General features: G+C 55.2%; 1 protein-coding gene across 1 annotated transcript in view; it reads right to left on the bottom strand.

Annotated features, from left to right (window-relative positions):
• Nucleotides 1–244: 244 nt before the first annotated feature.
• USP10 (ubiquitin specific peptidase 10) overlaps nt 245–16828 on the bottom strand; it is a 69570-nt gene continuing 52986 nt past the window's right edge. Inside the window, exons 5-14 of the mRNA XM_019413029.2 lie at nt 16717–16808; nt 16077–16186; nt 15608–15663; nt 15258–15361; nt 12558–12657; nt 11594–11771; nt 8682–8847; nt 5557–5701; nt 4370–4435; nt 245–1275 (exon numbers count right to left, since the gene is read on the bottom strand). Of these exons, the coding sequence (XP_019268574.2) occupies nt 1088–1275; nt 4370–4435; nt 5557–5701; nt 8682–8847; nt 11594–11771; nt 12558–12657; nt 15258–15361; nt 15608–15663; nt 16077–16186; nt 16717–16808 (1205 nt within the window). The 3' untranslated portion in view covers nt 245–1087. The remainder of the gene's footprint in view (nt 1276–4369; nt 4436–5556; nt 5702–8681; nt 8848–11593; nt 11772–12557; nt 12658–15257; nt 15362–15607; nt 15664–16076; nt 16187–16716; nt 16809–16828) is intronic.

Here is a 16828-nt window from a genome sequence, read left to right as displayed (position 1 = left end):
AACCTCGCTGGGGACAGGAACAAGGAACGGAGGAGAGTCACCTCCCTTTTCTGCTATCGGAAGATTCAAAAACTCCATCCCCCCAAATCGCTAATTAGTGGCGTTGGCGACACTAAGCGGGCACGACCCGAGCCTTGGTTCGGCTGGCTGGAGGGCCCGCCGTGATTCTGGGGGAGCCCGCGGGCCCACGGGAGCGCCGGCGACCGGAAGTGGCGAGAGCAGTCAAAGAAACACCGTGCACAGCTTTAAACCAACTTTGTGATTTTTATTGGTGGGGGACAACTTCTGTAGTCCTAGAGATCACTAAACTGTGTACAATTAGAGACGCAGCATCACAGAAGAGCAGACGGCAGAATTAAACAGAGCGACTGAAGGAAAGATCCGTCGTCATGATTTTGCCCATTTTTCATTATGTGTACACAGAAGCATGAATGCAACGTGAAATCTTTTAATGGCGATAAAGTTTACAACCACCCACCTACGTGGGCTCACGTCTTAACTCCGGGTATCTGAGCTGCAATGCATACGGAAGCAGCTTTTCATCGCACGATTACTAACACGTATCTTTCCGGTGAGGAACCAGCAACTTATTTTTCGTATTTATGTTTCTTTTAGAAGTAAGAACTATGTCTCCTCTGATAACTGGCTCGTTTTTATCGTTTATCAAAAACTAGAGGGTGGGGAAGGAAAGTGTGACGGATTAAAAAATTTACTCCTTAAGGAAAGATAAAATTCATTTTCACAAATTTACAAGTGTCGCTGGTGCAGGATTTATTCTACTAAGCAATTAGACTGCGAATCGAATGCAAGTTCCCCCTTCTCACTCAGGAATCGGCATTATTTCAGAAACACGGGTTCTGTGTATTTTCTCAAATCGAGTGACAGTGCGTTTCAACCAAATGATTCGGATCTGGAAGGCAGGCGTCAACGTGAACTGTTGCGCACAAGCCCCGAGGCGTCTGCTCTCCGTTCTAGCCCGTTCTGCCAGGGACGAAGAGGCTCCCCCTAGAGAGCCACTAAAGACGGGAAGGAAGTCAGAGGGAGTCGGCGTCTGCAAGCGGGCGGCGGGCACACGGCGCGCAGGCGGCTACAGCAGGTCCACGCGGCGGTAATACAGGAGGTAGGCTGTGCGTTCGGCAGTGGGCTTCACCACCTGGTACTGGTTCACCACCTTGACCGTCTGGTCATCGATGCGCAGCCAGCCGTTCAGACCGATCTGGAAGACGTCCGTGGTGTAGTGGCCGCCCGTCGCGCTGCTGCCGTGATGGTAGACCACTGCAAGAGAGGCCGGGCGCCGGTGAGACAGGCGGGGCGGGGCGGGGCGGGGCAGCCCGCCACGCCCCCCCCCACGGCGCCACGCCCCCACGCGCGCCACGCCCCCCACGGGTGCCTGACCCCCGCCCTCTCCCCCCCCCCCACGGAGCCGCCTCGCGGGACACACCTTTCCGAGGCGCGTGGGGCAGAGATGCCACCACACAAAGCAACGTCATGTAATCCAAAACCCTCAGCGACGCGCGAGAAAGTAAGTCACACACGGACGCCTTAACGACACACTCGGGACGTTCAAGGCCTCGCGGAGGAGTCGCCGGCCGGCACACACGCCAGCCCTCCGGGCGAGGACGGCCCACCGCTGAAGCGAGCACGCGCACGTGGACGTAGGTAGCACCAAAGACCCCGCCCCCTCCCAGCCCCCACGGAACCGCCAGCACTGACCGACCTCCAGAAATGCCACCCGGACCCCCAAACGCTCATGCTCTCGATCCAGCCCATCCCCTTCTAGACGGTTCTAAAGAGATCATCTGAACCTCCGACAAAGACTTGGTAAGAGGGAAAAAGCAAGGAAACGTCAAGAGCCGTGCACAGGGAGAGGAACAGGCTGAGAGCACGGCGATGTAGGAATATGCCGGTGTTAGGTGGAAAACGGACAGTTCTAGGTTTTCTGTGACTGTCATCACAACGAGTGACCGCGCCGGCCCCAAGAGGGACAGAGAGCAGGACTGTCATGTGGGCGGACCGGGTGGCGTCCCCACCAAAAGGGCTTTATTTCTTCTTTTATGCCTAAACGCTTTCTTCTTTTATGCCTAAACGAAGCTTTTCACTTGAAAAAATTCTGTAATCCAATCAAGAAGCCTTTGGTCAAAGGCCTAAAACAAAGACAACCAACCACTGGAAGACGTAGTGAAGTCCCCTGACGACACCAAGGCCAGCCCGCCCGTCTTCCCTCCACAAGGGGGAGGAGGGCCGGGCCACAGGCAGGAGCCCGGGGGAGGGAGACGCCTCCGAGGACAGGGGGCTGGCAAGGCGGCCGGGCAAGCTCGTGCCACCACCGGTGCAGAGGAACAAGACTCGGCTGGTGGCAAGGTGGCTGGGCCCTGGCGGCAGCGGTCACTCCAGGGGAGGGACGACCCTGTCCGGACCCGTGGCCGAGGTCGTGGCTGGTGAGAAGACAGTCCCCCTGGCAAAGGAGCCTCCGTGCTGGAGGCACAGGGGACGCCCTTGCCAGCCATGTGACAAAACACGACTGGTGCCCTGGGGACAGAAGACTGCAGGAGGCCCCGGCAGGACACCAGCGGTGGGATCAGCACACACGGCAGGTCGCACCCATCAAAAGGCCACTGAGGACGTGGAAGAGGCTTGACATGGCCCGTCCCCCAGACCCCAAACCCACTTTAGGGCGTTGGTCCTGGATTTTCACCTCCAAGACACGTCCTGGGCAAGAGTTTTGATCGAGTGACCAAGTCAGTGGGATTTAAGGAGCTGTGGGTTTGTGTTTCCTGCAGGCCCCTCCCGTTCTGACACTTCAAGAGAAAGCACCCCACACGCGTTGTGGTTCCCTCAGCAGCACCCGGGGGCTGACACGGCACGTCAGGGCTCCAGGCGAGTCCCCCTGACTGAATGGGACCGGCCAGCACTTCTCGAACGTGCTCTCCGGGTCCCGCAGTCAGAACCATTTGTGCAAAGTGCTTCCTTCCATTCCTGGCAGACCGGGAAAGTCCAACAGATCCAACCTAGTGCCCTTATTTCTGAAGTGAGAAGCCGTGAGAGGATTTGGGAACGCAGGGGAGCCCCGGGCAGACGCTGGGCCACAGCCGGCAGGCAGAGCGGGACCACACCGGGGCTCCCCGAGCAGGAGAGACAGGGATTCCCGTCCTTGCTCCAGGTCGGCGGCCTCCCCCTGCAGCGGCCCCAGGCGGGGAGGGCAGCAGGGAGACGGCAGGGCTGACCTTCATCTCCCCCTGGGGCCTCGGGGCCCAGCTCCGGACTCGGGCCGGCCCCTAGGGCCTCTCTGGTCCCAGAGGCAGGTGGCACAGTTTCCATGACAAGGCAGGGCTGGAAAGGGCTGGGGACACGGCAGGAGCGCAGGGCCCCCCTGCCTGGGGAGGGGCTGTGATCGGCTGACGTGGGGGAGAAGAGAAAGTCAAAGGCACAGCCTGGCAGGAAGAGCAAGGTGACCGGGCCCAAGCCCTCCTGGTGTCACACGGGGACCTGACCCGCTCATCGGGGGCCAACCAACTTTCTAAACAGGCAGGACGGACGGACGGACGGAGGAGGGTAGGAGGGTAAAGACCAACCACGCCACTGCGGGCCAGAGCGGGGCGTGTGTCCCAAACAAGAATTTGGGTTTCTTGTCTTGTAAAATGGGGACACCACCACCTGCCTCGCAGGACAGCTGTGAGGAATAAATGAGATACCACGAAAAAGGCACCGAGTAGAAAGGTTCACTAAATACGTGTCAGTAAATGGGAACTTAGTTTAAACTACACGCAGACTGAGCAAGGCCAACACAAAGGAAGGGTAACGAAGAAGCTAGGAAATGCTGGTAAAAACGGCCAGAAAGCACACGCGGCTGTTGCAAACAGTAACCAGCAGGAGTACAGAGCCTCAAAGGCCCAGAAGACTCTGGCTACAAAAGAGGAAGGAGGAGCGGAAGGACGGACAGACAGTATTAGACAAACTGGTGCCGCAGGAAGCTCTGGGCCCAGAGAACAGGGGTCTCGGGGACCCAGCCCCCCGGGCGCCACCGTCCCCGCGCAGGGGCCACAACCGCAGCAGGAAAGGTCCCGTCTGCAAACCGCTAGCCCGGCAGGCGGCCTCCGACCCGATCCTCTGACTCACGGACAGAACTGATGTTAAACAAGGTCTCGAGACGGATTCAGCTTAGAGCCAAAAGGATATTCTGTCAAATCCAAGCACCAATGTCAGGTCAAACGGACATTTTCAAAAGAAAACAGAGTCCCCTTATAGACTCCAGGGGTTACCAGCAGAGACACTCTTCTCTATGCGAAGTGGTATTGTGGCAAAATCGGGCCTGGGTATTAAACCTCTTTATCAGTGCTTTAATAAGTAAATAACGTACAGATTTACTTACCTGCAAATAGCCTATAGGTTCTGTGGCATTTAAAATTCTTATTTTTAACCCCTGGAGAAAGCAGTTCTGAAAAACAAAATATCAACAGCTGCAATCTATAAAAAAGCACTTATAGAAAGGCTCAGGGTGACAGAGACGAAGAGGTGCCGACAGCCCCGCTCACATGCGCCCCCTGGCAGACCAGGAAAACAAAACAAACTCCAGGCCTCCCTGGGCGCAAGCGCTGCCCAGGAGGGAAACCGGCTGTGCGACGCGGGAGCGCCCGGACCCGGCAGCCGGTCCGTTAAGAAACAGGAGAAATACACTGAGCCTGTTAAGCTCATGCCAGAAACCCCTTAAAAGGAGACATGCTAAAAAACGGAAAAGAAAGCCGCCCACTTAGAAACAAAATGGCCCGGGGAAACTAAGAGTTGGAACGTCTTACAGGCGAGGGAGGCCGCCAAAGTTCCATTATGTAAGAGTAAGACGGTCCCTCCAAAGAGGCAGTGTCCCCCTGCGGGAACAGCTCCCCGCAGACGGACCCTTCCGGGAGCCGGGAGCCACCGGCTTCTCCCACCCCCACCCTTGACCCAAGCCAGGGCCTCTGGTCCTCGCTTATCTCGTTTCTCTTTCTGGAAAGCACTTCAGGTGGCAGCTGACACGAAGACACGCGTAACAAGCAAGACAACGCGAGCCTGCTTTCATCAAAACGCGTCGAAGCTGAGGGGGCCCGGTTACCTGACGGAGACTCGGGGCGGACAGGGTGCCACAAACCTGACACGTGTCATTGCAACCGGAGGTCGGAGGAACGCCCAGGGGCCTATGGGAAACATCCCTTCACTTCACTAAAAAATCCATTTAACAGGCCGGTACGTGCGATTCTTAATGTTTATGAAGAAAACCGTTTTGGACCACTGACCCATAAGATATTTCCAGAAAGACGATGCTCATCTTAAGGGACAAAATCTCCTCCGGTTTTACAATCTAGTAAGATCATACGGTTTATTCACTTTTTGCCTTTATCTTTCAAGAGCTACCCTGGTGCCAATTTGAGCATCAAAATCCGTTACAAATCGAGAAATCTAAAACCAAACCGTCACGAGAGAGAACCTCCTGACTCCGGCATCTCGCAGAAACGCTGGGCGCCAAGCGCCCGGCCTCCCGGGGGAGCCGGCACCACGCACGCGGTCTCCGTCCGCGGCCGTTACCTTTGCTGATCTCCAGGTCCACAGGGTACTCGACGCTCTTGACGAGCTTCTGGCACCCGCCGGTCTTCTCGTAAACAAACCGCTTCAAGTGCAGCACGAGCACGGGAGGGAGCTTCTCCAGAGTCACTCTTCGACTTATCTCCACCTAGGGCACAGAGCAGAGCAGGACGTGCGTCCCTCACTCCACGCGGCAGACGCCACGTCCGTCCCCCAAGAACCCCCTCCGGGAGCCGACGGCCCGCGGCTCCGCGGCCCCGTTCCCCGCTCGGCCGGGTCAGGGCAGCGTCTGAGGATCTAACATCCCGCCAAGAGGTCTTGCGAGAGCCACCCGCACCCACACTCCCCGCGGGAAAGCGCACACGTGCCTGCAGACACGGCGGCACGGGACGCCACGGCTCCGCGGGCCCAAGCGTGAACTCCGCGGTAGGAAGCCCTGCCCTGGGGTCCGTTAAGCATCAGACTTCCAGTCGGGTCACGCTCTCACGGTTTGTGAGATCGAGCCCACATCGGGTGAGCCCCGCTTCTCTCTCTCTCCGCCTCTGTCCCTCATGAGATTCTCTCTGCCCCTCGCTCGCTCGTCCTCCCGCTCTCAAAAGAAACAAAACAAAAACCTGTTCTGTGACATTAATGGCAAATTGGCACAAAAATTAACAGCTAACTCGGCAGTGGCACCTCGCATTACGTACGTATTAGCGTGCTTTTTAGTAACTCAAACCGAAGCCAAAGTGTTTCTCGAATTAGGTGTTCTACGTAACCCAAAAGCTATCTATTGTAACCATTAGCTTCGCAGGTTTGTTTTATCAACTTACACGTCCCTCATCTGCTTCCACAGGTCCGATGAATGCTGCGCTTCATTAAAAATGCATCCTTGCCAACAGTGCCTATTACCCTTATTTGCTGTTCTTTATAAACTCTTGGATGCTCCCTGTATTTAGATGAAGAATCCTTTTGGTAGAAATGCCCGTTTGGGTGACCGTCGGAAAGAGAACAGCGGAAGCGAAGTGTATGGCAACGTTCAGAAGACCGTATGTGCATCTGGGTAGAGGTGTCCTAATGGGCGCCCGGCTTCCCACTCAGGCTCAGATCCCAGGCGGGGAACCACCCGACCCGCCTCTGGATGCTCATCACGGGTCTGGAGCCCGGTGTCTCCGTACCCGACGAGGATGTGCGAGCGATCGGAAAGCGTGGCTACGGCCCAACGGCAAGAGACCCGAGATTGTGGCAAGAGGACTCCAGCGTCCCCGCGCGTGAATCGAGGGCTGGGCGAATGCATCTCTGGGACGCTCTCCGAGCCAGGGACCTAGGACTCTGACCTCAGACTTTCGGGCAGTTCACTAAGTGGCTAATCGGAAATTCTTCCGTGTGTTTTGGGTTTCCACACAAACTTGACACACTTTTCTTCACGCAACAAAACCAGACCCGTTCCGCACAGCAAGTATTTTCTATAGTCCTATTTTCCCACGGGGCTTCGTCAAGTGGTCCCACAGCAAAATAAATCTCGTGACCTTAAAACACAGTAACGTCAAACTCGGTGTTTTAAGAAGTCCGTTCAAAGAAAACACATTCCAGAAAATGTGATACTTGCTCCTTCCGGATATCCCCGCCCCATACGAACCGTGCAAGATCCCCTTTCTCAAACGTCTGCTTTTCGGAGAGTTTTCGCTCTTCTCGGTAACCTGCCACCGCCATCACCGAGCCGGGACACGCAGCGTGTTGCTTCTTCCTCTTCGAGGCTCTGCCAAAGGGCCTCTTTTTTCCTGCGTCCTTCTCCCCGCTCCCCCCAGCCATCTGGAATAAACCACCTTCTTTCTCCTCACACCCTCTACCTCGATCTCACCTGCACCCTCCCGACGTGCACGCGTCACCGCAGCAGGAACAAGAGAGGAAAAGACGCGTGAGGGGGCGGGGGCGAGGTCTGCCGGATGAGTGGCCACCAACCCCTGCAGGTGGCCGCGGGAGAGCGAGCGAGAGAGGCGCTGGGGGGTGGGGGTGGGGGTGGGCAGGACGGCGACTCCACCTCTGGAGCCGCGGCTGCCACACAACGAGCCAAGTGCACGGCTCAGCCACACCGACCGACCTCCTGAAAACAAATCCCCACTTTCTCTCTCATTAAGTTCCACCGCCAGACTCGGCTGATTCACTTAAGCCAAGCGCCGCGATTCTGTCTCTCGCTCCTACCGCTTTTCTTTTTTACACAAAATTGCCCGTGGGAAGCAAGTCAGAAAACACAGTGGAGGATCAGGCCAAACTACGTGCCCATCTCCCAAGAGGAGGCTTGACCGGTCCAGGCGGGAGGCCCCAGGGGAACCGCAGGCGCCAGGCGCTCCTCTGCTCTGCTCCCCGCGCGCCTTCAGCCACCACAGCCTTGTCGAGTCACGCTCCCCAGGGACACTACGAGCTGTCCAGACAGGTGCCGCCCGTAACCAGCCTGCGTCCATCTGTCACGTTTCTCTGAATGCACCAACCCCGAGATCACCAGCACGATCTCGGCAGCGGAGACGACACCCTCCTCAACCCCGGAGCGGGAACAGCTGCCGCTGGCACATCTGGACCCCGGGCACCAGGAAGCTCTCCGGGAGCAAACACTCCGGCTCTCTCCTGGCTCGGCTGACAGGTACCCCACACGAAGCCATCTGCCTCTCTGACTCCCGAACACTGAAGACTCAAAGACTTTCGTCCTTTCCACATCCGATTAAAGACTGACACGCACGAAAACAGCTACTTTCTAATTGTTCTTGATCTCCTGGAAGATCTACAACCAAACGCTAAATAGATGTGTTTGGAACCTCTTTTCTGGCCTACCTAAGCTCATGAAATCATGCTTTGTGACGTCAGAAGCTGCTCGGCCTCTGTTCGACGTGGTGCTGACTTTATCGTACCGCGATCGCACTAGCAAAGTTACACAGCTCAGGACAGACGCTCCCGACGACCGTCACCCTGGGCTACGTGAAGCTGTGAGAGGACCAGCTGTTTCAGCCGTCCCGTTCTAAGCACGTGGAAACTTTCAGTGCGAACAGTGAAGCAAGGGGCCTAAGAGGCAGAGCGCGGACCCGCTTGTGCCGCGCGCTCTTTCCACCAGACCGGAGCGCCTCGGCACGCACGTTCAAGACCAACTATGGCTGTACCTCTTGTTTGGTCTTTGTGGTATAACCTTGGACAGATTCTCTCGCCACCAGGCTCTCCAATGCGTCCTGGACCGTACGTATCTTGTCAGACTGGATGTCCAGCTGCAACGTGAAGAAGGGCTGCAAAGTGGCGGATTCTCTGGAACTCTGCTGGTAGACCACAGACCTGCGGGTTGGAAGACACGACCAGACAACCGTGAGACAGCGCTCCTTCCCGCCTTCCCTCAAGATCATCCAGCAGCAGAAGAGGGATTAACGTGGGGAACGAGATTTCTCAGGACCACTCTCAGAAGGCCAGACAGGGAAAAGAGCCACAGATGTCCTGAATTTAAAAATAAGCAGGCGGGAAAAATAAATAAATAAAATAAAATAATGACACCAACTATTGGTGGGAAAAAATAATCAGGAGGGAAAAATAAATAAAAAATAAAATAAAATAAAATAAAATAAAATAAAATAAAATAATGACACCAACTATTGGCGGGAAAAGAAAAATAACAATAACCAGGCTGAATACCACCTCCTGAGTATTTCTAAGCAAAAGCCCACCAGTTCAGCAGATCGCGTTCCCAGCGCAAGCACACTGGAAGAAAACCTACTTCATCTTCCGAATTCCCTCCCCTCCACGCCACACTTTATTTAATGCACCAGTTAGTAACTGCCCTTATCCTGCCATGGCCTCAAAACGCTGACACTTCTCATCTTCGCAAAGTATCAGAGCCGTTCTAGTAAAACAGAGGAAACCCCAAGGCAAACAATATTTGTAATGGCATTTTTCCCCTATAAAAAGGACTTACAAAAGAGAAGCAGGGTGTGTCTAACAAAAACTAAGCTAACATTCCAGGAGACGAGGCTACCTACCACCCTCAAGAAGAAGGGTGCCGGTTCAACCTTGTTTTCTTAGCTGGTTTTTCATTTCATTTTTCTCTGAGTTTCTCTGAGTAAACCTTGTGTGCTCAGCACATCTCCCATTTAGCCCCGGCAGGGAAACATTCCAGGCGCGCAACGAGAATTCTGCTTCTGCAGCCTGAGTGACCCAGTTTACGAAAGGCATCAGACGGGTGCGCGGGGATTCAGGCTTTGCAGGGCAGGTGCCCCCAAGAGCGAACTAAACGCTCCTCCGCCTTGGGCTTCACGTCCACACGCGCTCCCCTGCCACACGGACCAGGAAGCGTCTTCGCGCTCCCTCCGAGGGCACGGACTCGAGAGCCACGGCCGTTCCCCTGGTTCCAAGAGCAACGGGGGAGGGCGGTCATTAAAACTGGCGCTGGAATCAAGAAGCAGTCCTCCGGACTCCAACGGCCTCGATTTTATTCAAGGCTCCGAACGGGCGGAGGGAAAAGGGTCAAGAAAGGTGACGGTTTCTCCAGGGGGAGTGAAAACCCACCCAAGGAAGGTGGATTTGCAAAGAAAACCACACTTCATGATGGCTACCACACACACAGAAGTTCCTAAATTTTAAGAGATCATTCCAACCTTTGTTAGTTCTCCAAAGTATCAACAAGCCGTTTCAACATTTAAAAAGCCTGCCAAGGCCAAGGCCAGAGGTCCTGCCCGGCAGGGCCGTGCACGCCGAGCTAGAAACTCCTCCAAATCGGATGCTGGTTATTCTCGAACAAACGTGAGATCTTGGGGTACGCCGGCCTCAGGAGCCTTGCACGTTCCACCTACGCGCACACACACGGTGCTGTCACGCCCACTGGGCTGGCCCCAGAGCACGGACATCGGGCTGCCGGTCTCACGCAGAGCCAAGGGCACAAGACGGCCTTCTCTCAGTGCCGTGCCTGACCTGGATCCCGGCTTCCCTTCCCGAAACAGCCCAGCCCAAGGAATCGTATCCGCAACAGCAAGTCACAGGGGCGGCAGTCCCCAGGGCACACCCGACCACAAGGCTGACGTGGAGACGTCACAACGGAAAGGGGCCCGGAAGCTCTAGCGCACAGTGGGGAGCCCAGAAAGGACTCGTTCAAGGGGACAAGGCGGCACGACTGGCTTCTGGATCCTTCTGGATCCGGCGCGGCACAGCAGCACCGCCCGGGGCCGTGAAGGAGCCAGTGGACGTGCGGGGGTTGTATCTGCCTCGCTGAAGGGGGCTCGACCTAAGCCGTAGGGCAGGGCGAGCCCAAACCGACTCTGCCTGCCTCTGCCTCGGAAAGGGTGTCACTTCTTCTGGATACACGGCATTCGGGACAAGCAAAGGCTGCGTCTCACTACGAAACCCCCCTCGTAGGTTCCAACGCCAGGCCGTCCGTGAGGCAACCCTGCTCTGGGGGGTCCTTCGGGACTCTGGACGCTGGGGCCTCCCTGGAGCCGGCCCCAGCGCTTCTGAGTTCCACATCGAAGCAGCAACGAATGTCTGTCTCTAATGCACTCAGACAGAACTCTTCTAGAAGGAGGTCATTAAAGAGCAACGAGCGTCTGGTTTACGGGAACTGGGCCAGAGGAGGGAACCCAGGCCCTCCAGGAGGCCCTGCGTCCCCCTTTATGTGAAAGTATCTCCCTCCACACTCCCTCACCTTCCTAGCTCACTCGGTTCCAGAGCCTAAAATTCCTCCAGCCAGACACAGAATTTCTTCTCTTAACAGAACCTGCCTGCCAACTTAACAAGTCTTTCTCTTTCTACCTAGCTGGGAGCAGCTGGAGTGCTGACGGAGGGAGGAGTCAAGAGGGCAGCAGGGCCTGGGGGACGGCGGCAGTGCCCGGGGCCGAAGGGCCTTGGTGCCGGGCGAGAGCAGGGAAAGCACCAGGCAGGAGAGGCGCAGGGACGACGGGGGACAGAGCAGGCACAGGGGCATCGAGGCAAAGCGTCGAGCCCGGAATTCCTCAGACACGTCTCACACCCTCCCCCTTCGGCAAGATGGCAAAACCCCGAGAGAGGCCCACACTACAGTATATTCCGGAAGACCATAAACCTGATGTGTCCGCCAAAAATGCCAGTGATCGGGGTCTGAACAAACTCCGCCTGGCGCGTGACTGAAGTCTTGCTCCTGGGGCCCACTTGCTCCCACTCGTCCTCACTGCCTTCGCCCGGCTCGTCCCGCTCGTCTTCGTGCACCGACGGGCTCCTGGGTCCGTTGGAAACAGTGAGTTCTGAAAAGGAGACAGTCCGCTTGGGCCACTCATGGCAACAGCGACAGCGAAACAGCTTCCCTAAAAAAAGGTTCTCCGTAAGCCGCCTGCACGGAGTGAGCTTTAAAGGCGAAACCAAGGCGCGCTCTGCACAAAGAACAAAGGCGACAGGGACGGACGCCCACCTGAATGCTGCTGGCAAAAACCACCAAGGACGGCGCTCCTGGGACAGCCGGACAGCCGTGAAGGCAGACCGGAAGCCAGGCAGCACGGCGGGAGCGCGGCCCGTCTTCCTCACGTGCTAAGGGGCTTTGGTCACACGGGACAGCGCTCTCAGTCTCCGGACATGCGTGCTTTGGCCATTTTAGGGGCGACCTAAACTGTTACTTCCCACTTAATTTGTGTCACTCAGGAAATGCGCGCACACACCGTGCGTGGGGACACAGAGAGAGAAAGCACGGCAGGACGTTAACGGGTGCAGAATCCAGCGGCTGCACGGGTATTCACCAAACCATTCTCCCAGCTTTTCCGTATGTTTGATCGTTTTTGTAATTAAAAGCTGAAGGAACAAAAGCAGAGGTGCTGGATGTACTTTGATTTACCCAAAGGGAGCATTCTCGGTGGTATAAAAAGTAAGCAGTGTAGAGAACCAGAGTCGCCCTGGTGAGAAAGTGACTCAAAGGGCCAACGATCTGGGCAAGAAGCGGCTTCGTGTACGAACACGTGACATCTGTCCAGAATTAACTCTTGGGGAAATGTTCTCGCGCAATTTTGTGGCAAACAGACCACAAACAGACCACGACCTACTTTGGTTATTGGGTGACAGAAGTTTCTTCAGGTTCAGCATTTCCTCATGAAGTCCGTTTAGAATGAAACCTAAATATTCCTCCGCGTCTTCTTGTCGACCCTGAAAAGGCCAGATAGGAACACGTTAATTTTAACCGATCACCACGCAAGGCCTGCAGGGAATACTGCGCCTGCATATTCAGACCAGGTCTCCAATTTTTAACAAGACTTAATGTAAAGTGTTTCCAGAAATCGTGTGACTTCTTTTCTTTTTTTTTTTTTAATTTCTTTTTACGTTTTTATTTTGAGACAGAGTGCGAGTGGGGGAGGGGCAGAGAGAGAGAGAGACAGACAGACAGACAGACACAGAATCAGAAGCAGGCCCCAGGCTCCAAGCTGTCGGCACAGAGCCTGACACGGGGCTCGAACCCACGAACCGAGATCGTGACCCGAGCCGAAGCCGGACGCTTAACGGACGGAGCCCCCCCAGGCGCCCTTCGCGTGACTTCTTCGTGGGCTGAAACAGGTGGAATGAGGAGGGCACGGGTGGGGGTGGGGGTGCAAAGTCAACCTTTATGTCTAAGTGTAGGATGAGGAGGAACTTCCACCTGTTACGTTTTTTCCAGCTTTTTGAAATTTTCTACAATAAATACACGTTACCCTTAGAACAAAACACTTATTGAGAAGTTGCTCTTCTGTGGACACGAAAGGGACGGACAACTAGACACGAGGGCCCCCTCGTCTCAACCCCAGGGGCCAAAGGTCACACTGTGTCTGGGAAGGGGAGCCCGGGTGGTCCTCCCGTTCTCAACGATGGGCAGCTACAGGGGAAAGGACCCAAATCGCACGTGAAAATCTCTCCTGATTCAAAGGCTCCGCTGACGGTTTTTTTTACACACACACATCAGCAAATTCATCTCCAGACGAGTCACGCGACAGCCAAATATCTGTTTTATGGTCTCAGGATGAGTTCGTATTTCCTTCTTTGGAGAAGGACCGCGGGGACCGAGGATTTCCGCACCCTTCTTCTTTCAGCCTCTGGCGTACCCGCTCCAAACAGGACTCCAAACGGACGGCAGCCGTTGGGCGTGGAGCACGCTCTGTGTGTGCGGCAAAGGGCGGAAACCGGCGCGGCTCAAAAGCACGAGGGTCAACGCGGCAGGCCTGACGTTCTCGGGAAGGGCCGCTTGCCGGGTCGGGTCGCTCCCTGGTTGGCATCTGGGAAGTGGGATTTGGGGAGGGTCCCCCCGCTCCAAGAACCGACAAGGGAACGTGCCTGAATCGTACAGCGTGGTTTACGCTGAGCACCCGCTTTCCTTGTGCAGGTGTGGAATTCTGGTCTGCGCCGGGCAGAGGACGCCTATGTGACGGGCCCCTTGGGGACCCCGGGCACGGAGTCTCCAATGCGCTTCCGTAGCAGACGGCATCTTTCCACGTGCTGTCGCACTCTGACGCCGAGGAACGAAGCGCGTTCTTCGACGCACCAGGACGCGAGTCTCCAGGTTTCCCGCACACCGGACGTCTCGTCTTGCCTTGTGTCCTCGTGCTGTCCCAACCCGATGGTGAGGATAACGGCTTCTGAGTCCTTCCGATAACGGCTGTGACTCACAGCCCTTCCGTCGGACCACCAAGCCTGAGGGTGGCATGGGGGACCCAACACAGCCAGGATGCACCTAACTTCAAAAGACACTTCCGTCCACGAACGTAACCTCGGAGCCGGATGTCAGTGGGGCTCGGCCACGGGACGCCCCCTGAACTTCACTGCTTTTCCTGGGCCGCCACCTGAACCGGGTGGCCCTCCTCGGCTTCTCAAGCATCTGCATTTGCATCTGTCTTAGTACTTCTCTGCTGTTTCCTTAGATGAAATATCTAATTCCCCTACCGGACGGTGAGCTGTCTGCGGGCAGAGGGGGCAGCGTAATCGCTTCTGCATTCCCGACATTCCGCACGTTCCCGCCACCCCGGAAACGTCAAGTCAATCTCCAACTGAACGCGGACGGGCCACTCACCCTCCGCAAAACAATGGCGCTTCAGCACACTTTACTTAGCTTTAATGGAATGTTTGGGGGGATGGTTTTTCTCTCTAAATAATTCCCATAAGTATCATTTCAACTGCTCGTATGGACTCGTCACAGACTGTCAGGGAGGAAAGAAAGGCTCCAGTTAACTTCGCAAAAAGGGTATGCAATTCACTCTCAACAGCTGTCGGCGCCCTACGCGAGACCCCCTTGGCCCCTGGTCCCTCGCCTTTAGTAGCAAAGTGTGTGACGAAAGATGCAGCTGAGAGAGTCAAGGAGCCGTGTGAGTGTGACGGAGACGCAGCTCTCCCGAATGCCGCCACGGTTCCGGGCCCCAGGACCACGCTCCACGCGAAAGGCCGTGCGGCGGTCAAGGAGCTGGCCGTGATGCCAGGCGCTGCGTTTACGAGCTATGTGGCCTCGGAAAAGGATCGCCCTTTTCTCAAACGTAACAACGAGAGGGCCGCGGGGGGCGAGGTCGGCTAAGGTACGGAAAGAACTTACAAGGGTGCCCGGTGCCCAGTAAGTGATGCACGCCCTGCCTCTGGTTACGAGGACGATCGTCGTATTTTCAGATTTCATTCAAGCAACTGACTCCACACCAAGCCTACATCTACCGAACACCCACCAAATGGCAGCAATGCAAGTGCAGGGCGAGCACTGAACAAGCAGCGACCGGAGCTACGCGCGAGCAGGGCCAAACCTTTTCAGACAGGCTCGACTTGATCACCGTCAGGAGTCTGTAGATGTACGTAGGTTCAAAAGCAGCTCCAGGGCGGATATCCCTCACGATTTTATCCCCAAGAGCTGCAACGGAACAGGACACAGATTCTCGTCACTAAAACAGTCTTAACACGATGAAAGGCAACATCACCGGGGCGCCCCGCCCCCGCCCCGCCCCCCCCCACCCCCCGACGCTGAGAACAGCACAGGTGTAGTGCCGGCTATTTTAAAAACCTTTTCTTTCCGACAAGACTGAACGCATGAAATTTAGCCACCTGCCTCCCCAGCCGTCCGTACACAATGGCATCAGGAGGCCTCGCCGCTACTCACCTTGTCTGGGTTTTGGAGGTACTGGCATATTAGTAAACTCATTCATTAGCCGAACGCTAAACACAGGGGAGAAAAAGTTTAGTGCATTTTTGTAAAAGACATCCTTTCACTAGAGAGTCTCGATGGCTACTCAGAATATCAGTTAGTATGAAGGTGGCAAGTTTTTGGTAACCGATGCCAGAGCGGTGAGTGAGTTCTTCCACCTTTTCTATGTAAGCTTCCGCAAGATCTTCAGGGGCACACACTGGCAAGCACTAAACTGACATAAACAAATCTGAGGAACACAGGCAGTGCTCCGATTCCATTTCCGGTTAGCTTCCACATAAAAACACAAGCAGTGAATTTTAAAAAATAAAAACATTAAAGGACTCGTCTGCAAGAAAGTAAGAACGTTGCAAACTCTTTGAATTTGAATTATCAGAGGCGAGACGACCCAGCCCCTGAACACATCTGGAGGCCCCTTACTTACAAGCTATCTATCATGGGTGTCGACGTACAAGGCCTTTGCACTTTCGAATACAGAGGGATGAACTTCATCAGGTGATACATTGGAGGGCAGGCGACCAGTGCCTGCAGCGTCTAAGGAGTGGCAGTAAGGAAGCGTAAAGGAAATGAAACAGACACTCCAAACTTCTGAAAGGCACGTTAAACACAAAGCATGTAAAACTAAGCCAAGGACGCTGAAAGACTTACGTATGTAAACTTTCAAGGAATCGACCAAATAACCGTAAGGACAATTGCCTTGCGATTTCCATGTAAGGCCTTACTCCGCAGTCAGCAGTTTACATACAAAAACTTGATTCGACCAAGATGTGGCAATTACAACAATGTTTCCAGCTGTCGGTGGACACGCTACCCTATTACTCGAGGCCATGCTAATGAAAATAAAATTGGCCTCATTCTGTCACTCGCCGGTCAACAAATCATCTTTTTGGGGGGCAGGAAGAACTCCTATCTTTTAAGCAAGGTAGGCAGACTAAGTAAGGAACCAAGTTTTCGGATTCAAAGTTTAAGGCAGAAGCCCCATGGCAGCTGAACTAAGTCAAATGCACCGGAGGAAGAGAACGCTGCGGTCCGCGGGCCTTGGAGACAGCATGTGAGAAGGATACAGCATTAATGTAGCACCAGTTTCCTTTATTGATCAGCCCCCGGGGTTGCAATGACACTGGTTTATGTATTAGGGTCACATTCTCCAGTAACTCTGAAAGAGTGAAGAAGCAT

This window comes from Panthera pardus, unplaced genomic scaffold (assembly GCF_024362965.1).
Source record: "Panthera pardus isolate Hobbes unplaced genomic scaffold, ASM2436296v1 HiC_scaffold_19, whole genome shotgun sequence".
NCBI lineage: Eukaryota > Metazoa > Chordata > Mammalia > Carnivora > Felidae > Panthera > Panthera pardus.
The sequence above is the reverse complement of the archived record's forward strand: the minus strand, read 5'-3'. Positions and strand labels throughout refer to the sequence as shown.